At 39.9% G+C, this 26,297-nt stretch overlaps 1 protein-coding gene across 8 annotated transcripts in view; it reads left to right on the forward strand.

Moving 5' to 3' along the window:
* Positions 1-26,297, forward strand: part of CACNB2 (calcium voltage-gated channel auxiliary subunit beta 2) — a 329,662-nt gene that overhangs the window by 223,992 nt on the left and 79,373 nt on the right. The window contains exon 1 of one of the 8 annotated variants that reach the window (XM_019752079.3): positions 22,785-22,911. The exons of the other annotated variants lie outside the window; for them this stretch is intronic. Within the exon in view, the coding sequence (XP_019607638.1) occupies positions 22,891-22,911 (21 nt within the window). The 5' untranslated portion in view covers positions 22,785-22,890. Of the gene's footprint in view, positions 1-22,784; positions 22,912-26,297 lie in introns of those variants that run through there. 8 annotated transcript variants of the gene reach the window in all.

Genomic DNA, 26,297 nt, shown 5'->3' on the forward strand with positions numbered 1-26,297 from the left:
TGCAGTCGTACCTATAGCATTGATTCCTGTACTCTCTTTTACATCAGGTAAATCCTCATTCATTCTCTGCTAGCTTTTGCCACAGAACAAACTGCTCTCAGTTTAGTGGCTTAAAGTTACCACCATTTTTACTTAGGTTACAAATCTCTTCCATGCACCACTGGCCAGCTGGCAGGTGAGCTGGTGACCAGGTGATGTGGGATGGCCTTTTGCATGTGTCTGCAGGTTGGCAGCTGTCAGCTTGGGTGCCTCATTCTCCTTTGGGTGATCTCTCATTGCCCAGGGGACTGGCTGGCTTGCTGTCATGCTGGTCTCAGGGTTACAAGCATAGCAAGAGAGAACAGGCCCCAGACGGCGATATTCAAGTCTCTGCTTGTGTCGTGTGTGCTAATGTCCTGTTGCTCAAAGCAAACCGAGTGGCTAAACCTAAAGTCAGGGTGGATGGGAGCCACCAAGGGCGTAGATTCTGGGATTTGTTGCAGCCATTTTCTGAGAACAGTCTCCTCTCTTACCTCTTTGGAAGAAGAAATGTCTCCTTACCTTTTAAAATAAACAACCCTGTCTTTCCTCCTATCCCATCTGTACCTTCTTGTTAGTGCCATCCTTAGTTATACCAGGCTTTATGCTGCCCCCTGCTTCCATTTCTTTAATTTCTTACCCACTTCCTTGAAACTGATTCCTGATTCTTATCTCTCTACTGATGGTCTCTGATGACCTTCTAATCAAGTCCCCTGACCTCTTATTTAGCATTCCCTTGACTTCTCTGTAAGCCTCACTTTGTTTATTTTCTCCACTAAGTCAATTTTGTCTCACAGGTGCTGACTACGACATAAGCCTGTTTTTACTACTTCTCCGGTTGTTCCTTTTCAATCTCTTCTGCAGCTGCTTCTAGTTCCCCCCAATGAAGCATGAAAGTCTGTCCAACCCACTGTTTAGACTCTGGCCTCCTGGCTTTTATTGCTTTAGGCATGCCATTGATTTTGAAACTGATGAGTTCTTCAGCAGTCGTGCAGAGGCCAAGGGGAGCCCAGCAGCGTATGTTCTGTGTATTTCTGTGTTTCTCCCAGATTCAGCCACAACAGCTCTCTCCATTCATTCGACATATTGGGACTTCTGTAAGTTATTCTTTGAATATAGAGCTTCACCTCCATAGTGTTTTAAGCCACTGCCATCTTCCCCTTTACTATCTTACCCTTCTCACTTTGTCTGCACCTCTGCCCATGACCTATTTCCCTGTTGTCGGTCTCTCACATTTCCCCCTTTTTGGCATCACTTTCAGTTCTGCCACCCGTTGAAAATCAAGCTCCCCATTTTCTCCTTGAATCCCTTTCCTTTCTGCATCCCTATTTCTGTCAATGTTGAGTTCATCCTCCTAAGCGTACAGCCTTACTCCAAGAGTTGGCAGATGTTTTCTATAAAGGGTCAGATTGGAAATACTTCAGGTGTCACTGGTTATGTGCATTCTGTCACAACTCCTCAACTCAGGGAAACCTGGATTAGGATTCCATCTCTGCTGCAGACTGGCTGCTGGATCTTTTGACAAGTCATGTGTGAAGCTCCATCGTGGTTCTGAGAATACTTTGTATGAGCAGGCACGTGTCAAACTCAGGGTTCCTAGTCAGGGCACTGGGCTCGGTACAAGCAACTGGAACACACAACTCGTGCCCTCAAGTTCAGTGTCTAATGGGAGTTGGTCTCAGAAGTTATAAAACCACTGTTTTCATTTCCCCTTTAGTTGTGCATGGTCACCATACACTATTACATGTGGTCGGTATTGTGTTTGAGGTATTTGTTTCTAACTCAGTGGTGAGTGCTGTATGCCAGGTCTGTAATGTCCACTGCGGCTCCTGACCTGAGTGGGACATGACTGACGTTGACTCTGTCACTTGATCTTCACAGCAGCTCATTTCATTGGGTCAGATTGCATCCCCATCCATTCCTGTGACTAAGGCACATGTGCTGTCTCCTGAACTAGACTTTGCCCCTTGAGAGTAAAGGCGTGCTCTGAACTCCTTAATCTCACTGGTCCAGATTCCTGCCTCAGTTATCAAGAGAGAGTTAATGCACTTTCTTGCTTTTCTCACCTGCTGTCTTAGTAACACTTGAGAATTTTAGGAATAAAATTACATATTCTTTATTTCCTTATGGTTATTTTTATCTCTGCAATCTACCTATGAATAAGTCTTAAGTTTCCATTGGGTAGGAGTTACATGTTTTAAAGAGAACCTGATATTCTATTTCAAGGCTCCCTTACAGTGGACTTAGGGTTTTTATTAATGGAGTTCTAGAAGGCTGAGGCTTGCCCCCATTTAAAACTGCACTCTTATGTAAGAACCCTTCTAAGGACTGTTAACATAATACAGACTTCTGGCTATTTCAAAACCATAAATGGATGGGGGAGAATTATTATAAACTTTGCAGCTCAAGTTTTTTATTTTTTTATTTTTTAGATTGGTGAAACTGATACATCGTTATTGTATCATTCTAAACACAGCTATAAATACATGATTCTCCCCCTCCTTTTTCTCTACCAGATATGAATGGGGAACAACACAAATCCCTTACACATAGCTTAGCATAGTCCACTTCTCTCTGCTCTTGAGTTTTAGCCCCACCAACAGTTAAATGACAGATGTTGAAAACTGTGAAAGAACGGAATTCATTCAGTTAGCAAACTTTTAATGAGTGGTATTGTGGAGCTGAGGGCTAAAGGAAGGGAAATCAAAGATGTGTTAGATGTGGTTGTTCCCTCAAGAAACTCACGGTCTAACGATGATGCCAGAAATGTGTGATGTGTGTCGCTGACTGACTGAGAATAATGTGGTAAGTGTTGGAGTCGCAGCCACGTGAGCCAAATGCTGTAGGAATAGAGAGCTGGTGGAGCCCCACACTGCCGGGGTGGGAGAGGGCTGGAAGACCAGAAGGAGGACAATTGACATTAGAGATGCCCCCACTGATATGTGAGTGTCTCTGGGGGCAGAGCCTGTGCTAATCAGTAGTGTGCTTTTCTAAGGTTAACAAGATTGATTTCTAGCAGAAGCATTCAACTAAGGCTATTATTTTGGTTTAATTTTGTTTAAATCTCAATTCCAGTTGACCTAGTAACACAAATCATACTGATATATATATTTTTTACCCTCCACCACTTTTAAGTGTACAGCTCAGTAGTGTTAACTATGTTCACGTTGTCGAGTGACAGATCTCTAGAACTTTTCCATCCTATAAAATTGAAACTGTGTATTTTCCCCTCCTCCCCAGCCCCTGGCAGCCACCATTCTAGTTTCTGTTTCCATGATTTTGACTACTCTGGGTACCCCAAATAAATGAAATCATACAGTATTTATCCTTTTGTGACGGGTTTATTTTACTAAGCATAATGTCATCAGAGCTCATCCCTGTTGTAGCATGTGACAGAATTTCCTTCTTTTTAAAGACTGAATAAGATTCTGTTGTGTAGCAATACCGCATTTTCTTTATCCACTCATCTGCTGATGGACACTGGGGCTGCTTCCACCTCTTGGCGATTGTGAATAATGCTGTAAAATATTTTTTATCTTGGATTTATTTTATTGATCCTGTTAAGTTGTACCGTCAGCAAGTAGTAATTATAGCTTTTGCTTGTACAGTGTCTCAGTGTTTAACTTCCCATTGATTTACTTTGCTTGATCCTTGCAACTACTTAGTGCGGAAGGGGGAGGGAATAGAGTTATGCCATTTCATGAATGAGGACATTGATGGTGGGTATGGAGGGATCTTGCCCAAGGTTACTGAGCTCTTAAGTGGAAAAATTAGGACAAGGATCCAGGCTTCCGTCTGGTAGGATTCCGTTCTTAGGTTCATTCACCTAATCAATGATCCCCTCTTAGATGTAAACTGAGAATGCACTCGTGCTGTCTTTGTTTCATGTTGTAGAAGGATTAAAGGAACAAAACATTTGTTCTTTTCCTTAATGAAAAGGGGGGGGGGCAAGGCAATTATTAAAACAATTTCAAAAGTGAAAATATAATTTCTGTTATTTTTTTGCTATTGAGTCTAGATAGTACAACGAGAATTTACAAACGAAATTCTCCCCCCCCACACACATTTTTAGTTAGTTTATAGTCTTTACACTACAGATTTGGAATGAGTATGTTTTCACATTTTAACATTATTTCAACAATAATTTTGAACTTAAATTTCTTGAACCTAATAAGTTATTAAAGGAGGAGCTTTCATGATGTACGTGTGCACTGTATTCTTAAAGGAAACTATACATGAAATAGGCCTGAAAATATTTGAATATGGTCTTCTTGTAGAGAATAGGAAAAATAATCAAATATCTAGTGTTGACATAAGAAACGTCCAAACCTGTAGAGAAGTTTAATGAGTTTATTTGAGCCTAACTGACAACAATTGCCAGGAAGCAAAATCACAACGCATTAAGAAAATGCTCCGGAGAATGGCAGTTTTGCAGCTTATTTTATACATTAGTATCAATGGAGGCGACATAGGGAGGGTTACCATTGGTGGTAGATTAAAGGGGTGGGAGAAAGCGATATGGGGAAATCTCTAGGATTGGGTAAAAAGTAAAACAGAGGGACACATACTTCTTTACATTGATGGGTACAGGATAGTTAATAAACATTTACAGCACATAGAGATGGTTTTCGGGGAAGAAGATACAATGAGGGGTTCTGTGGTCTCGAGCTCTGGTGGGTAAGTTGTGCCCTGAGGGGTCCAGAAAAAGGGATTACTCTGACATTCCAAGTGTATGTTATCTTAGATGCAAAAAAAAAAAAAAAAAAAAAAAACAATACACAGGCTCACTTAAGGTAAAAATTGACCTTTCTCAAGGAAGCTACAGGCCAAGGATGTGACTACTTGCCATGACCCACTTTGAAGAATTTTTATGTTCAGACCATCCTATATGATTACTTTCGGTCTCTGAATTTTTAGGGTCTGCCATGCCAGCCTCCCCTGAGCTTGTCAGGTTTAGTATGTGGCCCCTTTTTCATCCACACTAGAAAATAGGTTGTATGAAGAATGTGGAAGAAACAGTTTAAGTAGAATGAGGGAAAGAAGATTGAAATTACAGTGAAACTATTTGAAAAGAGATTTCATAAGTATTGTCTGTTCCTAAGGGGAAAACAGATGAAAGGAACGGTCTAAAAGTTATAGCAGCCAAAAAGCAAAGTTAGATGTTATAATTGACTAGAGAGAGATGAGAAGATGATGTAAAGGCTAGAAAACTGTTTTAGTGATGGTTTTAAAGAAATTTATGTGGCTTAAAAAGGTGTTTTATTTTAATTAAATCCTGTCTTGAAGAAGGGAGATGAATTGTACAATTAGCTGTCAACGTTATTTATGTTGTAATGATTCCCTAGTTCTTTCTAGGGAAAGTTCGAAGAGTTCTTTCCACTGATATTTGCAGAACTATCGCCCATTGCTCTAAAAAAACAAACAAACAAAGTGTTCTTGAAGATATGAGGCTAAATACTATATTTGCCCTACCCTCCCAAGACTGGGCCAGGAAGTGTGTTTGGCAGGATCTTGGTGAAAAATGTGAGCAATCAGGTAAGTCTTCCAGTCTTTCAGCTTTCTAGAGTTACTCCCTGGATTTTAAACAATATAACTCTTCCTTTTGTCATCTTTGGGGAACTATAGTTATCCTTGCATGAAATACTTATTGGACCAATTGTAACCTTACATTTGAGGCAACCTGCATTCTTTACAGACGAAAGTCAAGTTACAAGTTTGTTTACATAACAACTCAATGTCACACACATTCACACAGACTTACAGCAGATCTGTGGCATATAGTATACTAAGTTGTCTGAAGCATATGATGGACGCACAATGGAGTAGAGAAATCCTTTGAATAGATAAAAATCTCCACATAATAAATTAATGTGTTCAACACAACTATGTTCGGGTGTGCTAGGAAATATAAGACTGATCTCCAGGAGTTCAGTCGAAGAGGACATGTGGTAATGTACCATTTTATTCAACTTTTCACTTTAAGTTGAGAGAGAGGAGTTGATCACACTGAGACCCAGGTCCTACAGTACCACGGACTGTGCAATAATGTTTACGAAATGCCATATGTGTTGTATCACTTTTATGCTACATAGTCTGCCCCTGAGTTGGCATTTCAGAGGTGGCAGTTAAGTCAGTATCCTCTTATCCAAGTGATCTAAGTGACCTAAAGTCAGCTAATGGGATGTATCCCAACCCTAAATATTTTATTTAAGCTTTATACATTGATACGTGTACACTCCATTCCTTATCTTTTGCTACAAACTAAGGTCTATTCTTGGAGTGTCAGTCATCTAATTGATATTTCACCTATATCTATATAACCACCTTCAGTCTAGAATTTAGTTTAACATACATTTGAGTTTGACCCTATCGAAAGGTATTTGGGTTCCAGAAAATACAAGAAGAACTGAAAAGGATTTTTAATTTTACTGAAAAGGCTTTTTAATTTTAACTGTCATGTTTATACCTCAAAATAATACTTTAAATTTCTCCTAAATAGCTTAGTTTTACAAAACATGAACCTTTTGTTTCTAGACTTATGCTTTTGTTAATTGTCTTGGTAAAATGATAAAGCAGGAATTTGGGGAAATGTAATATCTTTAAAAGAAAGGATTTTCGCCCTAAAAATTCATATGTATGTAAAAATGTTTTTATATTAGTAAAGGTCAGTCAACTCTTGTTAACTCCAGCCCAAGGAAAACTATCAATTCAAGTTAAGACAAACAAGTACCTTATAATCTTAGATCTTGACATAATTATTTATATTTCCCTGAAATATTCGGAGGGTACCAAAAAAATGCATATATATTTTAAGAAAGGAAAACTGTATTAAACTTGTAATACTCAATATATACCAATAACAAAAGATGAATACAAGTCACGTTTGACTTCTGCAATTGCAAGAGGTGCTCAAAGTGGTTACCATCAGCGTCTAGACAATTCTGATTGTGGCAAACTACTGCTTGAGCAACGGTAACCAAAGTGTCCACTTGTGTACGTTTTTTTGGCACCCCCGGTGTATGCTATTTCCTTCTGAAAAACAGTCATTGTAATGTCACCAATATGGAACCCTTTTCCTTAAGGATTTTTTTTTTTTTTCCAGTGGTGGTTCTCCATCTTTAGTGGGTCATGAATGCCTTTGAATATATGATGAAATCTGTGAGCCTTCTCCAGGGAAATACCTTACATCCACATAGCTTGGCTATTATTTCCAGGGTCTTCACAGACTCCTGAAACAAATCCATATACCATAAAAGTTTACAAAGTACAAGAATCTTTAAGAATCCCAGCCTTCCTCCAATTAGAATAGCTGATGTCTAAAGAACTGTGGGACAGTTCTCAAAACACTGCATTCTCCTTTGTTGTCAGATACTTGAGGTTACCACATGCATTCTTCTTGGAGTTCTCATTTTAGCTATAGTGTTTAGTCTAGTGTAGAAGCAGGGGTTGGGCAAATACATAATACTTGAAATACTTTCCTGTGCTATAGAGCTGTGAAGGGTGTTCTAGTTTAAACAGTTGTCAGTGCCCAGCGATTTCAATGTTTTGTTTTGTTTTGTTTTTTGGATTGTTCAATGGCCTGTGAGAAAGCAAACAAAACTGAAAGATCCTTTCAAGTTTGGCAGACAGTGGGGAGCTAATCTTTCTGTGGTTTGGCCTGGCTGTGGCCTGTGTTGGTTTACTAGTCTGTGAGCTTCTGAGTTGCTTTATTTTGTTTTAACTCCCATAAAATACGATCCACATATGTACTCCCATTTATTCTTGCCTCGATTACCTGTTTGATTTGGATGACCAGGAGCTGACTAGCTATAGGGAAGGATCCTGCCTACAGGTTGCAGAACACGAAGGTTGTATGTTGCCTAATTGTCCTTTGTCCCTGGATTAGACAGAAACCTCCTGCCATCTTTCTCACGTCCTAGAAAAATGAATGAACTATTAAATGTTCCCAGCAGCAGGACATTTTCCTGCCCAAAGGTTTAGGATTCCATTCAGATATTCCCTACCACTCAGTAGCCCTGCTTTACGGCCTGGCCTGGTCCGTTGCTGTGCCCCACCAGCCCTCCCTCTGTCTTTACTTGTCACCTCCCACCCCCACACATCATGTCCATGCTTCTTACCTCCCTTATGATACCATATCAAGTTAGGTGTGTCTCTCCCCACACGTGTATACTGGGAGCAACTTGAACAAAGACTTGTCCTGTTGACACTTAGACTTGAACTTCTTTGTAGAGTTAGGTACTAGGAAGTGTTGCAGATAGATGGAAAGGTGATTAAGATGGGATATTTCATGCGAGGGGACCAGTGTGCTCCCCAGAGCAGAAGAGAGCAAGATTTGCTTTAGGAACAGCAGGCAGTTTCATGTAACTGGATCAAAGACTGAAATAACCAATTTCTCTTTTGTAAAGTTAGGCGATTTTATATTCCAACGATTCTCATAGCTCAGTTTTCATGGAAACCAGGTGATGGATGAAGCATCAAGGTCCTCTTAGCAGACAGACCCTCCTTGGTTGCAGTATTGTGGGGATCAAGACCGAGGCCATAAGAAAAATGGCTGTTCTTTCTGCAACTCAGCAGCTCTGAACCGGTTTCTGAGACAGCTGGTCGTAGAGCGGTAACAGTGTGTAGGAATCTGTCTGTGCTGATGCTGGCTGGTCCTGAGAAGCAAAGTAAAGCCCTTTGTCGTGCAAATGATAGGTGTAATTAGATGAAGAGTTTGTGAGTGTTATTTATGGTTAAAATTTTAGGAATATATAAATACCTACAGGGATGGCAAATTTAACACTTCCTAGCCTTAAATGCTTTTTCCACAATCAATTATATTGTCTTTAATCATATTTTTTTTGTCAATACAATGGAACTTCTTGAAATACAACTATTGTGTTACAACAAACCGTGTTATAGTATTCATAGCCTTCAACAAGAACTGTTGTAAAGTTGCCTGTAAAGCTTTATCAGTTAATTTTGAGCTTTCTCTGGAAAGCACATGCTTGTTATATAGAGATAGAATAACTGTTTTAAAATAACACTGAGTTTGGGCCATCAACTTGGAGAGAAAATGGTTTGAGGGTAATTTCTTCTAATTTATAGTAAGGTAGGGGTGGGGTAGGGAAGAGTTTTCCCCACATGGTATGATTTTAAAGATTTATTAAAAACAAATTTGCAGTATCCTGTATTGAGCATCAGTTGAACTCGACCCTGGTTTGGTCAAGAAAACAAAAGCCACATTACATATTTCATGGAGGAAGGCATTTAATACAGGGAATTAGCAGCTTACAAATCCTAAAGGGACTGAAGAAATAAAATCAGAAAAAGCTACTAGTTCTCGGGTTTGCCAGCAGCTTTGGGGGAGTGAAGAAATTGCTGGAATCGCACAAAGTCACCACTGATCATTGCAGCTGCCTCAAGCACTGGGTACGTGATTCTTAGGATATAAATTAGAAAAGCATTTCTCAAACTTTTTGGTCTCATGAATGCTTTACCTTCTTAGAAATTATTGAACACCACAAAGAGCTTTTGCTTACATGGGTTACATCTATTGATATTTATTACATTGGAAATTAAAACAGAAACATTTAAAACACAAGAAAACACAAGCACTCAATCCCTTAGCCATCAGCGCTATGAAGTCCTCACAGGTCACGCAGCTCCTGGAAAATTCCACCGCACAAATATGAGAAAATGAACGTATTAAAAGACAAATGACATGTGAATGTTGTTGTTAAAATAGTTTTGACCTGGTGTGCTCCCTAAAAGGGTTTCGGGGACTTCTTCCTGAACCACACTTTGAAACTATTGGTTGGCCCAATGGAACTGGAACACCACTTGTCTGCTGGAGCGCATACATCTACTTTCTGCTGGTGTCAAACAATAATATGGCTTCTCTCCTGCCGTCTATGACTCACACAAGTTCTCAAAACACTCTCTTTGCGGGGACCCAACAGGGTTCCCTGTTGGCAGAAATTTTGTAAATATAATTACCAGGCGTCCATGCCTTTTGCTACATGGAAGAGTATGGGGTGGTGATGGTAATGGAGAGTGCTGAGTTGGCAACAGATAACCCAACACAATATTTCATTATAAAACCATGAAAATCCACCTGATTTGACGATATAGCATCTATGTGAAAGGTAAAATTTCTACGCGGGGAGAGTCCCCAAGCCCTTCTCAATTATCACCCCTTCGCCTCAGACTTTGACAGAAAGGAAGTTATGAAATAACCACCAAATAGATCTTTGACTACTTTCCCCCAAAACTTTCAATAATGTATCTATCTGGAACTTTTTTTTTTTTTGAGTGTACATATATCATCATAACAACATCAACATTGTTGAGATATACTTAGAGCCTGGCAAATTCTGATTCTGTTTGGAGAATCCATAGCATCAGTGAGCCCAGGACATAAGCAGTTGTCATGTAGATCAGGCCTTGAGTGTAGGATAAGTTTTTAAGCATTATAAAAATCTACAGAGTGTTTTGAGACAATTTTTAATAAAAAGAGAACGTCAGATTAAAAATGAATATTATGTCTTCTATGAAGAATATTTTTAAACGTCAGTCAAGTTCAGTATGTATTACCTCAAAAATTCCTAAGCTAGGTGTAATAAAAGAAGAATAAAACACAAATAGTGAATTAATTTAAATATTATACCCACTAATGATTAATCTGCCAATAAAGAGTTTCCCTCTCGTTGGTGGAAAAGTTTAGAAGGGTCTGTTTAATTTCAAATTTGAATAAAATCTTAGAAGGCATTTCAAATATATTTTGCTGAACCAGCAGTATTGGCAGGAAAGTATAAATTTGAACTTTCTGGAATAATTTATTCATGGGAACAAAGCAGAGACCAACAATAAACAAGACTAATCACCCAATCAAAACAATGCTATTTCCTTTCTATTAATCATTTCCACATACCTCCTCCTACTCTCAAAAATTAGAAAAAGACTGTAGGTAAAAATAGCCCTTGAAAGTTCTGCTTAAACCATATACATGTGTAGATTAATTCTCCTTGACATATATGGCTTTACAATCAAAAAAACTATTGCTTGCAAATCATATTTGGTATTTTTTTAAAAACATAAAAGCACCTGAAAAAATAATCAGAGATTTTTATACGTGCAAAATGTTACTGGGTTCTCATTCCATGTAGATGCCAAAATCAAATGAGCTTATACAACTGAACAAAAATAAATCGTGTTTATTTTTTCCATGTGCACTTAGAAAGAGAATATGCAAAAAATGTTCTGAGATATAAATTTACCCAAGATTACCACATAAGCACATATGAGGCTTATCTTCATCAATACCTTTGAATAAAAAGAGAAAGTCAGAATAAAAATGAATATTATACCTTCTGTGAAAACTGTTTTAAAAAGTGAGTTAAGTTCAGTGTATATTACCTTGAAAATTCTTAAGCTAGGTACAATAAAAGGAGAATAAAACACAAATGGTGAATTAATTTAAATATTATATCCACTATTGGTTAGTCTGCCAATAAAAAGAATTTCTCCCTCTTCGGTGGGAAAGTTTAGAAGTATCTGTTTAATTTCAAATTTGAATAAAATCTTAGAAGGCATTTCAAGTATATTTTGCTAAACCAGCAATTTTCGCCGGAAAGTATAAATTGGAACTTTCAGGAATAATTTATTCATGGTGAACAAAAGTTATTCCTCAGAAAAAAGAGAGAGTCACTTTGTATTTGAACCTCACAGAATCTTTTCTGGTGCAGGAAGCACACGGGCCTGAGTGATCTCAGTCAGTCTTACTTGAGGTCGTATTTGGGGGTGTTTATATAATTCACCTGACAAATTTGACTTAAAAATTTGAATAGAGACTTAACATTCATTTCTGGGTATCTGACTTCACAGTTGTAAATACTAGATGCAATAGTGAACTCAAGAATTCAAAGAAGTGTTTTTTCCAGCAAACTGGGTGGCAATTTCCTCTGGAGAGGAAGTGAGATGTTTCTATGTCTCTATTGATATCCGTGAGACAGGTGAGAAGTTCACAGCAAGTTGTTTTATGAAATATGAAAAAAGGTTTGGAAAGAAGGATATTTCTAAATTAGTATACATTTACATAATGTGATATTTAAGTAGTGTTACTAAATTTTCAGTAGACGTTCTTATGGGGACAAGTAATACTATCTGCTATAACAAACAATCCTAGACCTCTCTCTGGTCTAACACAGTAAAGATTTATTTCTCAGGTATGTCACAATCCAGCACCCACTGAGTTGATCTCCTTCAAGCAGCGGGGTAGGTATGCAGACTTTATTTCGCTCTACTGAGAAATATTTTTAACACATAGCCCCAGACCTGCTACAGAAGAGGAAGAACGTGGCAGACCCCATGAGGCATTTAAATGGCAGGCTGGGAAATGACAGGCGTCACATTCCACTGGCCCAGACTCAGTTACCTGGGCCCAACCGAACTGCTAGGAAGGCTGGAAAGGTAGTTGTCCGTAGTCTAAGGAAGAAAGCGGGCTGGTGAGCATCTAGAGTTTCTGCCACGGCATTGGGCTGTCTTCTCTGATCCTAAGGGTTGGCCCCGACAAAGTTTAAATGTGTCGTTTGTAAAATGTAGGATTACCTTACATTTGGAATCTCCTTCACTTTGGGCATTCCAGCATGTGTGTGTTTTTTTCTTTTTTCTTTTTTCAACACCACCAAGCACTTCACTCTATTCTGACATTATGTACCTGGAGATAGCTTAAGATACCACAGATTATAGGTTACAATCCCACAATAGTGCACACCTCCTCCAAGCCAGATGCCACTTACAAGTCCAGGTTGTCACCTGTGCTTCTGTCCTACCAGATACAGGTAGGAGGTTCCCATGACCCCTTCTTTGGGTTTCATTCATTTGTTAGAGTGGCTTACAGAACTCAGAAACAGTTTATTTACTAGATTACTGGATTGTTATAAAGAATATAACTCAGGAACAGTCAGGAAGAGATGCCGAGGGCACGGTATGGGGGAAAAGCACAGAGCTTGCATACTCTCTGGGCTCACCATTCTCCCAGACTCTCTACGTGTTCTTCGCCAACCCAGAAGGTCTCCAAACCCTTTCCTTTGAGTTTTTAAGGAGGTTTCGTTTTGTAGATTTGACTGATTAAATCATTGGTCTTGGTGATTGATTCAACCTCCAGCACCCACCCGTCCCCTGAGGCAGGAGGGATGGGACTGAAAGTTCCAACCCTCTAATCCCTTGGTTGGTTCCCCTGACAACCAACCACTCACTCTCTGGTTATCTAGAGGCTTTCCAAAAGTCACCTCACTAACAGAACAAAATACCTTCATTGCTACCAATACTTAGGAAATTCCAAGGTTTTGGGAGATCTGTGCCTGGAGTGGGGATAACAACCAAATACATATTTCTTATTATATTTCTTATTCTTATTTCTTATTATAAATTGCAATATCACGGGCATATTTAGGAGTTGCCTCAAAACTCCCAAGTCATAGAAAATTATTTGTTTATTACTACATGTTTAAAAAGTGTGTAATCAAGACAAAGTAACGTAAAAATAAAATGGAAATGTATTAAAACTGATTTTTCCACCAGTACAGTTGCATTAATACTAGTGAGTGCCTATTTATTTTAAGTTTTATTTTCAAAATTTAAGTATTTCAGTTCTGTATTCTTTTAAAATTGTTAGCCTGTTAATGAATCAAAGAATAGAATTTTAGAAGTGAAAGGGACATGGACCTACTCTGGTTGTTTTTAAACTCTTCTTAATAGGAGAGCACTTTTTTTTTTTCCTTCTTCCAAATGAAATCTATTTCAAAGCTCAGTTGGTGAACCAGATAACAGGATTTTACTGGTAGAGGCAGGAAGGGGTCGTGCAGCCTGGTCTAGTTGCGTTCCCCTCTTTAATCACCACTAAAGCATCCCTGAGCCATTGTGTGTGAACCTCTGAAGAACTGGGTTTGCCAGCCACTGATTTAATCCACCTTGCTTTAATGATGAGTGACCTGATGGCCAGATTCATCAGTTGGCAGTCAAGTTTCCACAGTTCGTGAGTTGTAACTGAGACCCTGCTGTCCCAGCCCACCTGTGCACTGTTTGTGTTGACACTGCATATCACTGATAGCGATCCAGGCTGGTTATCCATCTGTTCTCCACCACATCTCTCATAAAGGCCATCTCTCCTCCTCTTGGCTGGCAGCCGGTGTCCTCTGCCAATAGCTCTGTCTTTACGAGTGTATATAATGAAGTCGCCTTGCTTTAACATCTCAACTCTTTGATCCGGGTTTTATTCCCCTCTGGGACTTGTGGAATATTGGATCACCTGCTCTTCCTTTAGACTTGTTCTTTTCCAGGTGAAAAATCCCCAGCTCCTCATATGACATTTTTTTATGTCCCTTTACTAAGTCCTTCTGTCTGAATGTGTTATAAATATAGTTCTTACAAAGTAGAGTACACATCGAATTAAATAATTTGGTTGTGATATGACCAAGCATTAAATAGAATGGACTAGGAAGGCACATGGATGGGTAGTGAAATGAAGGCTGTTGGTGAGGAAATACTTTTCCTCTATCCTCTTGGGTACATTCATGGGGACATGCAAATTAAACTGACAAAAGACAGATTAACAGGAGAAAAGGCATACAATTTTACTAATTTTTATGTGCATGAGAGTTTATAGAAAAAAAGTGAAATTCAAAGAAGTGGTTAGACTCAAGGGCTCATTAACCATTTTTCAGAAAGGAAAGGGCGTTTGGATTTCAATAGATGACAAATTATAGGGAAGCTAATGGGAAATATATAGTGGAAACTAATGGAATTTGAAGGTTATTTTAGTAAGGTTTGTTAGTGCAGACTTATCTTCGTGCTGACTCTGTCTCTGGTGATAAGTGTCAGTCTCCTGTTCCTAGTTGAGGAAAGGAAGATGCCTTCAGAAGGGAAATTTTTGCCCTGGTCTTGGATGACTAAGGGGAGAGCAGAGAATTCTTTCTGCATTTGTTGATTCTGAATTGCCTTCAGCTCAAAATAAACCATGTGCCACAGTGACATATTTTGGAGTGACATATTCTGATCACCTTAAAGGTATATTTTTATACCTGACCCCTACTCCAGTTATTCTGAATTGCTTTCCTCAGGGAACATACCTCCCCCATACATACCTCCCACTACTACCTTCAAAATCATGTTCTAAATATTATCTATAGATTATCCCACCATGAATTAGGATCCTTGTGGTTTTGTTGTTTTTACAGGTATAAATCAGCTTATTCAGCCATTCAACTTCGATCAGCTTCTTCCCAAGGATGCAAGGTTGCATCTAATATTTAGCTTTAATCCACGTTCATTCATTCACTCACTCACTCGCTCATTCATTTAGCCTATTGTGTGCCAACCCTTTGTCCCAGCCACCAGAAGTAACAGTAAGCTAAACGAAGCCCCTGCCCTCAGGAGGATTATGATCCAGTTGGGGAAAGCAGACCACACACAGGCATACACATATATAATGCGATGTGGTGATAGATTGCTTAAACAATAAAATTAGGAGGGCAGGTAGATGGGGAGTTGAGGACTGATCAGAAATGGCCTATCTGAGGAGGTGACGTTTGAGTAGAAACCTGAATGGAGTGAGAGAGTGTGCTTGTGGATATTTGGAGGATAGAGTATTCCAGGAAGTGGGAACAAGTGCAAAGGTTCTGAAGCACATCCTAGGAGCAGTCTGGAGACCAGTGTGTCTGAGGCCAGGGAAAGGGAGGCGGGCTGTGGGGAAGTCTTTGGGCTTTCTTGTGGGTACTGAGGGATCCAATGGAAGGTGTCAAGCAAGAGGGTGACATAATTTGATTTAAACCTTAAATTTTAAGAACACTCAGAAAAAAGGAGAGGGGGAAGGAAGGGAGGGGGGAGGAAATGAGGGAGGAAAGAAAGGAAAAAGAAAGAAAAGAAAGAAAGAGAAGAGAAGAGGGGAATAAAAGGGAAGGGAAGGGAAGGGAAGGGAAGGGAAGGGAAGGGAAGGGAAGGGAAGGGAAGGGAAGGGAAGGGAAAGGAAAAAGAAAATCACTGGGTGTTTTGTGAGAGAAAGGCTGTGGGATTGGAGCAAGTTTGGAAGCAGAAAAACCAGTCAAGCAGCTAAACAAATCTTAATTATTTTTCTACCCATTTTTATTTTTTGACTTTAGCATTCATTTAACCTGATGGTGAAGTCTCTAATGAAATTGGTTTTGTTTATGTTTGTGTCCTCAGCAGAGTGCCTGAGTCATAACAGGTGCTAAATTTAGAGTGAATCAATGAGCCTGTGCAATCACTGACAAGTTAGCACACACCCCAGGGTTCTAACAGAAGGAAAAAGCCATTTCTGGGAGAGAGGTACAGTGACAGGGGCAGTCAGCAGACCCCGAGGCTCACTGCCAAGTTGACTAGGTGACCAGCTGAGGATTCTGAGAAGTACGGGGGCCTTGTGAGGCGCTTTCCTAGCACCTTGGGCTTCTCTGCTGGGTTTCTGCTGTGGTTTGTTGTTTTGCTCTGTTTCCTGAACAGCTAAAAGAGAAGGAGAAACCCAGCTCTTTGGGTACCTGGAAGGGCATCACCTAATTTGAGCAAACAGTTCTCACAAGAACAAAGATTATCTTTATCCTTCTGGGACGATTCAATATAACATTAGAAGAGCAACTTCTGGTCCCCATCTAGGGGCAGGAAGCTAACGAGATGATTCAGCTTGTGTATGCACTTTCTCAGCCCAGATCCTGGAGCACGGTCCCTCTTCATTACTGAGTGACCTTGGTGATCCCATTCTCTTACTTTGTGGCTCCTCAAACCTTGTGCAGGGCCTGGGCCCACAGACGGAGTGGGCCCGCGGAAAGAGCGCTCTTGTGAAATATATTTTTATTTTTTTTAAAAAAAACCCGTGTAAATTTTACCTTTCCTCCAAAATATGATTTAAGAGAAAAATATGTTTAGATCACTTAGAAGTTAAATGACTTAACATTTTGCTCACAAATCCTTCAGTAAAATGCACAGAGCTGGGGGATGACTCATGTATCTCTTAGAGCCTTCAGACCCCCATAGCCCGTGTTACAGGCTGAATTGCATTTCCTTAAAATTCATATGTGGAAGCCCTAACCTCAACATGGACCTCAGAATGTGGCAGTATTTGGAGATAGGGCCTGTAAAGAAATAATTAAATGAAAATGAGGTCATTAGGGTGGGCCTTATGGACACCATTCATAAGAATGGTGTTCTTATAAGAAGAAGAGATTAGGACACAGACACTCAGGCAGAGGGGTGACCATGTGAGGACACAGCGAGAAGGCGGCCATCTGTAAGCCAAGGAGAGAGACCTCAGAGCACGAAAGCTTGCAACACCTTGATCTTGGTTGTCCAGCCTCCAGAAATGTGAGAAAACAAATTTCTGTTGTTTAAGCCACTTACGTGTGGTACTTTGTTATGGCTGCCCAAGCAAGCCAATAAAACCTGTGACCACAAGCTGTGTTGAAAAAGCACAGCCTTACATAGTCAGTCACCTCTGAGAACAGGCTCAAAGGTTCTGGTGAGGGCCATTGTGTTAGTTTGCTAAGGCTGCCAAGCAAAGTATCCCAAACTGGTGGCTCCTTCTGAGGGCGCTGAGGTCTGTTCCAGGCCTCTCTCTTTGGCTTGTAGGTGGTCATCATCTCCCTGTATCTCTTCACATCATCTTCTGTCTATGTGTGTGTCTATGTTTACGTCCATCCCCCCCCCTTATATGAGGACACCTGTCATATTGGATCAGAGCTCACTCTAATGATCTCATTTTCACTTGATTCTCTCTGTAAAGATTCTATCTCCAAATAAGGTCACATTCTGAGGTACTGGGGGTAAGGAATTCAAGATATGAATTTTGAGAGACAATTTAATTTATAACACATTATCTTCTCAGTTAAAGGATGCTAACTACAGTCTCATATATTTTCCCTCAGTTTACTTATAAACTGTCCTTTCCACTGAGGACAATGAAGTGAAAAGAGTCAGAAAGACCTGGGTTAAAATCTGGACTTCACCACTCATTTATCTCTGTGTTCTCAAGCACGGTACTGAATCAAATGTATTTGCTGTTTTTGTAACAAATCTTTATACAAAAAACTTAAAATTTTCAGTGTTCTTAATACTTTAGAGATGTTACCTTGATTTATACTTGTAATAACTCCAGGATATAGATACAATTAGTATTCTAATTTTGTAGAGGGGGAACTATTAAGTAACTTGCTCAAGGTCACACAGCCAGTAAATAAGTAAGCAGGATATGAACCCATGTGTTTTGTCCCAGAGTTAGTGCATTTACTCACTCTGCTGTGCCAGTGTGGATTTCTGGAATCTATAAAATAATAACCACTTAACAATGGTTGTGAGAATTCAGTAAGTGTTAGCGTCCTTCTTTCCTGACAAATGTTGGCTTCCTTTTCTCATTACATTTCATCACGTCACACACACACACACACACACACACACACAGAGCGTGCCAAAAAATGTATACACAATATAAAAAAGGAAAAAAAAACTGTACTAAAATTGTAATACTCAATATACAAGTACACCAATAACAAAGGATGAATCAAGTCATGTGTATGAATTTTCTTGGCACCCCCGGTGTGTGTGTGTGTGTGTGTGTGTGTGTGTGTGAGTGATTAGAGGAGAAAGTGACAAACATACTGGCTGAAGGTCATGACATTTGTAATTGTAAATTGAGGAGGCAAAGAGTAAACGATGATATCATAAGAAATACAAAAGAACAGAATTTTTGGACTTTTGTCTAACAGTTTTAGTGGTTATCAATGGTTGTACCCTTTGTTTTGGAAAGATTTGTAATCTCTTGTTGAACTAGTAATCCCAAGGTTTTGCTTTTGTTTTTACCCAAGTGCTTGTGCCTCAGTTGTTATGTAACAGATTGGATTCCTCTCCGTTTTTTCCTTATCGGGAGTGTCTGCTGTGGTGAGAGTGGCAGTAGGAATCATTTATGTGTTTTGCTTCTTCTGCCCATGGTAATTTTGATCGTCACTAATGTGGACATGATTCTGTTATTTTTCAGTTCGGTATTAAATTTTATTGGGAAGTTGAACCCATCTGATTCCTCTCAGGAACAGGAGAGGACATTGCCTAGCAGCTGGCACCCTGGGAACTGGTGCAAATTACTATGTATGATAGTTTATCTTGAACTATGGTGTTTATAGCTACCAACAGAGCAAAATTACAGCACTTAGTATTTCAAAGAGGCTTGAACTTGAAGGAAGAACATGGGGGATTTTCTTTTCCATCACACATGTACTGGCCACATTCTGGGAAAGGCGTTCCCAGTGCCACTGGTTCTGCATTTAAGAGCATTTGTTTCTTCTTCCTTGTGCAGGTCAATGTAATTTGATCCTTATTTATTATGCAGGTTATTTCTAGAGTTCTCTGAGCAAGACACTGCAATAGGTCCAGCTGGGGAGATACATATGTATGAAACACACTTTATGTCCTCGCGGTGCCTCATTCTCAAGACAGAAGACAAGAGTTTACAAGTGCAGTGAACACAGCTATGGGATTTCAAAAGGAGCAGTGACAATTTATGACTGGGGTATCAGGAAGCTCCCAGAAGTGGTGGGATCATAGCTGAAATGTGGAGAACAGTAAGCACTGGAAACCGTGATGTTGCTGGAGGGCTTCTCACGATGAAGCCAGAGGATAGGGTGAGCCAGAGCATGGGTGTGAGGAAAGGTGAGGGTCCACTTTAGATGAAATATAGGGAACAGAGGGATGGAAGGAAAGGGATGGCAAGCAAGGGTTCATCTGGGTTAGAAAGGCTCTTGAATGTTACTTTTCTGTATGGTGACATTTATTCTTTAAGTCTAGTGAAGATTGTAAACCAAGGACTGAAATGATCTGACCTGTACTTTAAGTAATCTGACCTCATACTAATCAGGCTGAATTAAAAGTTCAAGAGAATGAAAGTGAGATGAGTTGCAATACTCCAGACAACAAGTAGGAGGGGCCTGAAGTGGGAGGTGACTATAAAACTGGAAAGAAGATCTCTGCAAGGGAAAGTCAACCAGGCTGGGCAAATAATCAGACGTAAGAGGCAGAGACGAGATGATGATAAAGGTAGCACTTCTTATGTGTATTGGTAGATGTTCTGAGTGGTGTTGTTTAATATTTCCAAAAATATTAAGACCTTGTTCAAGTTAATTTGCACTTGCATGCATTGTTTTTCCTGTGCAGGATTTCTCAAGGCCTCTAATACGCTAATAAGCACTGTGAATCTCCAAGAAGATGATGGCATTGTCCCATTTCCCACATTTATTTGTTCATAGAAACATCTTTTTTTTTTTTTTTTTTTTTTTCAGTTTCTAGACTGTAGCGTTTCCTGGGACATTATTTTGGGACATGCTATACTACATTGGGAGAATGATGATGTAATTAATAAAAACTGGGAAATGAAAATTAGAATTTGGTTTGGACCAAAAATGATAAGTTGACATTAGTATGTATTAAATTTGAGGTACCATGAACCACGCAAGTTGGAAGCATCTAGATGATTGCTCGTTTTGTGAAACTATGGCTAAGATGAGAGGTTAGGATAGAAGGTTGAATTTGGAATTAATGTCTAGACTAGGTGGTAAAGATGAGACTAATAGGGAAGAAAGAGCGTTGGAAAAATACCTGTGTGAGATAAAACAGAGAACTGTCAAAGGAGGCTGAGAAAGAATGGTCAGAGAGAAAGAGAATTGGAATCTTGCTCTTTTAGGAAGTTAGGATAGGACTTTTAAGACTAAGGAAGTGTTCAGCATTGTCAAATGTTGCAGAGAGATTGAGGGAGGATGAGAGCTATAAGGTTTGGGAGATAACTTGCTGGCCTTAGAAAGAATAGCTTTAATAGAATGTGATGGAGATGGAAGCCCTATTTAAGGAGACTTCGAGTGTCTTTAAGAGAAAATGTGAACAGAAAGTAGGTCATTTAGAGAATGTTATCAATGAAATAAACATTTAATGAATGTTTCTAAGAGGAGCAGGATTCAGATTTTTCTTTTTTAAGGATATGGGAGACCAGAACATGATTAAGTAGAAGAAAAGAAGGAGTAATGGGGGGTGGGGAGGGGTGGGGACATACTTGCATAACTACTAAATTCCCTGAAACAGTAATCCTGCTTTAGAATCCCTAGGGAACTTGTTCAAGCACAGACTGCTCAGCCCCACTCCAGAGTTTCTGGTTCAGTAGATCTGGGGGCCCAAGACTTAGCCTTCCCAGCAAGTTCCCAGGAGGTGCTGAGGCTGTTGACATGGGGACCACAATTTGGGGAACTCTGCTCTGGAGGTGGGAGACTGGGGAATCCAGATTGCAGGTGAAGGTGAGCCTTGGGAGAGAGAAAAGATGCATCTTTGTCAGAAAGTGACCAGAAGTGAAAGAAGAAATAGTAGATAAAGACATATGCAGTTTTGAAGTAGGGATAGACTAGAGATGACAGCTTCTGGAATTGAAGAATTATGTGCTACAGTCCAGAAAGTTGTCACAGTGGATATTGAAGTTATGACAATGAAGATGGATAGGATAGAGGAAAACGCTGTGAGCCCAATGCTGAAACCATCAAGGAAGGTGGTGTAGGGGAGAAATAAATGATTTTTCCTTTGACTCTTCTAGGTTCTCTGGCTGCAGCCCTGTAAATTAGATTGACAGGCAGACGAAGGAGAGAAAAAGAGTTTATGTAGAAAAAACATCAGTGAAGGGTGACTCCATGGGATGCTTAGAACTTGGGCTCATATATATAGCATCTTAACACAAGAACAATAACTTTTCAGAGAAGTGACAAGACGAAAAGGATTTTGAAAGGATTTTGAGCTTCTAGAGTGGCAGACTGTGGGAAGGTAAACATATGGGGGACACTAATGGTGTAATACTTGTTTGTACAGGTCCCTTTTGGTGCCATCTTTCTGTCATCTTCATGCCCATAAAACTTCCCTGGGAGAGGAGACTTATAGCAGTTCCTAGTTTTCAAAAGTTTCTACTTCTGGTCACTTAAGGGAAACTCTGGGAAGGCATCTTTCTGCATCTGTTGATTCTCATTTGCCTCCAGCTCAAGAGAATCCTTTTGCCAGTGTGGCATGTTTAGGAGTGACATATTCTGGTCCCCTACACTGGGCTTAAGTGGAAGGAATGGGCCTTAGATGGCCCACGATTGGTTGGGAGGGAGGAGGGAGTCCTGTGGTCTGGAAATAGTATGAAGGGTGGCAAAGACTTTACCAAACTTCTTAAGTTAAAAAGAGTAGGAGAATATAATCCCCCCGTTGCAGAAAATCCTGAGGCCGTCAGTATGATCGGGCCACATTAGTGTTTCGGCTACAGCAGAGTCAGAAGGTGGTCTGATGAGAAGAGCAAGCACTTGTGAACAAACGCCTTCCATCCTCACAAGGATGAAGTAGGGATCTATTTTGCAGTTACAGAAATGAAGTAATGAGCAGTTAGGTAATTTGCCAGGTTCACACAGTTAGTAAATGAGGAGGCCAGGAATTGTATCTAGTCTATGGGGAGCTAGATAGCTCACTGCACGTATTTGGCACGTTTGACTTTCCATCATCCTTTCGTCGGGTCCCTTTTCCAGGAGCCAGGCCCTGATGAGAACAGTGCCAGCTCAGGGGCCTGCTTTGGGGTACATTCCAGGGGCTGTACTCCATCTGATGAGGTTGTTCCAGAGCTGCTGTCACCTAGACGTGATCGAGGACATGAGCCAGTTACAGCAGAGAAAGGGAACCTGGGCAGTGTCATGCTTCAGTGCCAAGGTTTGAAACAAGAAGCAGGAGGGGACAGAATGATTCAGAGTGCAGACCCTGAGCCTACGAAGCTGCCACTGTCACCAGAATGGAAGGTGCAGGGCGGGCAGTGTAAGACAAGAGAGCATTTCCTCAGGCTCAATGGCACCAATTCTCTTCAAGGTAAAATTTGTATTTTCTCTGTCTATTCCTTGGGTCTATATAACTCTCAAATGAAGAAGTCAGTAGAGCCCCAAACTATACCATTAACACGCAATTCCAACAATCTTAAGGAGTGAACGGTATGTAAAATCCCTATGTGCTGCATTTCTCTTCATATCTGTCTTTTAAAAAGTGGAAGGACATGGTTACTGAGTCACGAGGTTTGAATGGAGGAAGGCCTCCCCACCACCCCATGTTCCCAAACACATCCCACAGGACTAAGGGCATCTTTTAACCAAAGCAGTTTTTTTTTATTTCCCTGCTAGATATTTTTGATGTGTTTTATCTCATCCCCTAAAAACCAGTGTTTTCAGTAATTACTGAAAAAGAATAAATAAAAAATGTGGTGAGTAATACACTGAGGTAGCTCATGGGGGGTCGTGGCTAAAGGCAGAATGTGGGTGGTGAGGGAACCCCAAGAACTGGGTCCTCCTTCTTCCTTCCTCTTAAGGAAACATTTCAGCATAAGGGGGAGGGAGCAAAATAATGCAAGAATGATCCTCACATGCCCTAGTTTACCTTTTTTATAAAGGCAAAAAGAATCACTGTAGCTATGTCAACATATTACTTGGAACATATTTCAGCAGCGACTGTAGCACATCATCAGGGAATCAGTGTCCAAGTTTCCAATCTTAACCATAAATGTGATAAATATCTATTCAAGTGAGGAGATCATATGGATCCTGGAAATCCATGTAGCGCAGGAATTTGAAGGATGAGTAGGTCTTGGAAACCTTTGAGCATTTCTTCCACGGTCCTTCCATTTCACTTTCTTCTCAGCGCACTTGATGTGAGAAAAGCTGTCTGCTTAATGGAGTCCTCAGCAACAACGCAGCCACCATCTGGGCAGTTTCATCTTACAAACTTCCACTTTCAATTCTGAGACAAGGTTTATAATTATGCTAGCGGGTCTAGCATTGCAGGAGCTGATAGATAGAACCCAAAAACTCCCATCTGTCCCCAGCTTTGTCTCAAAGTTTGTTCACAGACATTGCAGTCATGGGCAGAGTGTTTTCGTCATATTGATTTAGCTCTGTTTTAAACGGTAGCATAACAGAATTTGTTCAATATGACATTGTCTTGCTTTGGCATATATTAAGAAATGAAATGGCATTAGAAGTGTGGCCTTCCACTCAACTACCTTTTTCCCCTACAGAAAATGTTTGACCATTTTCTTAATTACCCTTCTCCCACAGAGGAGGGGCTTTGCCCAAGTAAGGAATCTTTGCCCCCAAATTTCCTGCTGTCATGTTTTCTCCCCTGTCGTAGTTCTGTCTGGTAGGGAAACATTGTTGACCTTTAACAAAATGTCAGCCAATAAAATGGCTTTATTGGGGAACAACAAAGAATTGCAATTGGGAACATGCAAGCCATGGCAAGCCACGTGCAAGTCCACTTGACTAATTTTTTTTCACTGTTCACTAAAAGGGTGCTCTGCAGCACGCTGGCTGTTTTTGCTGAGTATAATTATTCCTTAATGAGTGAAGCCTTCCCAATTTATAAATTACTTAGTGCAGATGAATGATGTCACGTTCGTCCCTGACATCAAGCTTGGGTGAGAGGGCTGAGAGAGCAATCAGAGCCTGCCAGACAAATTTATTTTCTCCACATCTTGAATGAGAATCAGACTTTGGTGTTACAGAAATTCTTACTTTGGGGAAAAGTCCGTCAGATCCTGTGCTGTGAACTGAAAGTAACCTCAAGAAAACAAAAGAAAAGCCCTCCTTGTTTTCCTCCTTTATCATAGACCACATTTAAAATGTGTGATTTTTTATTTTTTTTTTGAAAAATTAGAAAATGTGCACATGAGCTTTTTGTTTAAACGACTCGATAATACCGAATTGTACTTTCCTGGCAATGCTTTCTTTAGGTCAAATCAAAACCGTGATTTAGCAGATGTTTATTCTCAACTTAATACCTTTTCCGGGACAGGGATCCTCAAAGTGCAGCCCCAAAGCCAGTGGCATTAGCATCACCTGGGAACATGTTAAAAATGTAAATGCTTAGGCCCCACCCCAGATCTACTGAACTTAAAATGGGGGGGAGGGAGGTGGAGGGAAGTGAGGCCCAGCCCTCTGTGCTTTAGCCAATCCCTGAAGGGATTTTAATGTATAGTAATGTTAGAGAACCACTGCTCTAGTAAAATGTCTGCCTTGTGTTTCTTTTGGTCTTAGTCATCTTTATTGTGTGGTTTCATCTTGTCATAAAATTCAACCTTAGCTTCACCACCTCAACCAATCAAATTTCCAAATTTCAAAGTATTTCATTTCTTACTTCATGCCTTTGAGATAGACGCCTACAAGCGCTATAAATGATTTCCCTAATAGATTGGTAAGGAATTTACATTAACATTTGGGGGGGAGGGAGATTTTAAATTTTTTTGCCAAATAGTTAATTACTGCATTTCAAATAAAACCCTAATTTCTACTGATACATTTTAAAGACAACAAGTTTAACAGAATTTTCTTGTCAGAAAATACCTAGTATAAAGACAATAGGAGTTTTCCAGAAGAACAACTGTTTATGTGATAGGTCAGTGTCAGAGTCATGGCATCAGAAGGGAAGTTAAAAGTTACATTTAGAATCTACTTCCAAATATAATAGAGTGAGACACCTTTATCCATTCTCTTGTAGAATAAGAATTAGGAAGACCATGCCTGTAGTAGTATACTGAGTTAAAATATGACTTGAGATCCAGTGAGAAATTAAGAATTCATCTAGTTAACTCTCTCACTTATGGTAGAAGAGAGTTTCATTACACTTGTTCAGTCCATTTTATACATATCTATATTATTGGATTTTTTTTTCCTTTTTAAAAAAATTCTAGTTGACATTCAATATTATATTAGTTTCAGGTGTACAGCATTGTAGTTAGACATTTATATACCTTACAAAGTGATCCCCCTAAGTCTAGTACCCACCTGACACCATACATAGTTATTGCAATATTATTCCCTATGCTGTACTTTATATCCCCATGACTATTTTGTAACTACCATGTTTCCCCCAAAATAAGACCTAACCAGAAAATAAGCCCTAGCATGATTCTTCAGGATGACATCCCCTGAACATAAGCCCTAATGCGTCTTTTGGAGCAAAAAGTAATATAAAACCCGGTACCAATTTGTGGTTCTTAATCCCTTCCTCTTTCTCAGCAGCCCTCCAACTCCCTCATTCAGTCAACTTTTACTGATGGTCCAAACAGAAATAAGTCCCTGCTTTGGAGAAGCACAGAGTCTGGTAGAGAAGCCCAGAGCACTTATGCTTTGCTCCTGATACTATCTTCACCTACACAGTCAAGAGCCTTTGTCTGAAACTCAGCTCTACCATAAATACCTCACTGCATT

The sequence above is a fragment of the Rhinolophus sinicus genome, chromosome 1, assembly GCF_057876585.1.
Source record: "Rhinolophus sinicus isolate RSI-liver-muscle chromosome 1, RSI-T2T, whole genome shotgun sequence".
NCBI lineage: Eukaryota > Metazoa > Chordata > Mammalia > Chiroptera > Rhinolophidae > Rhinolophus > Rhinolophus sinicus.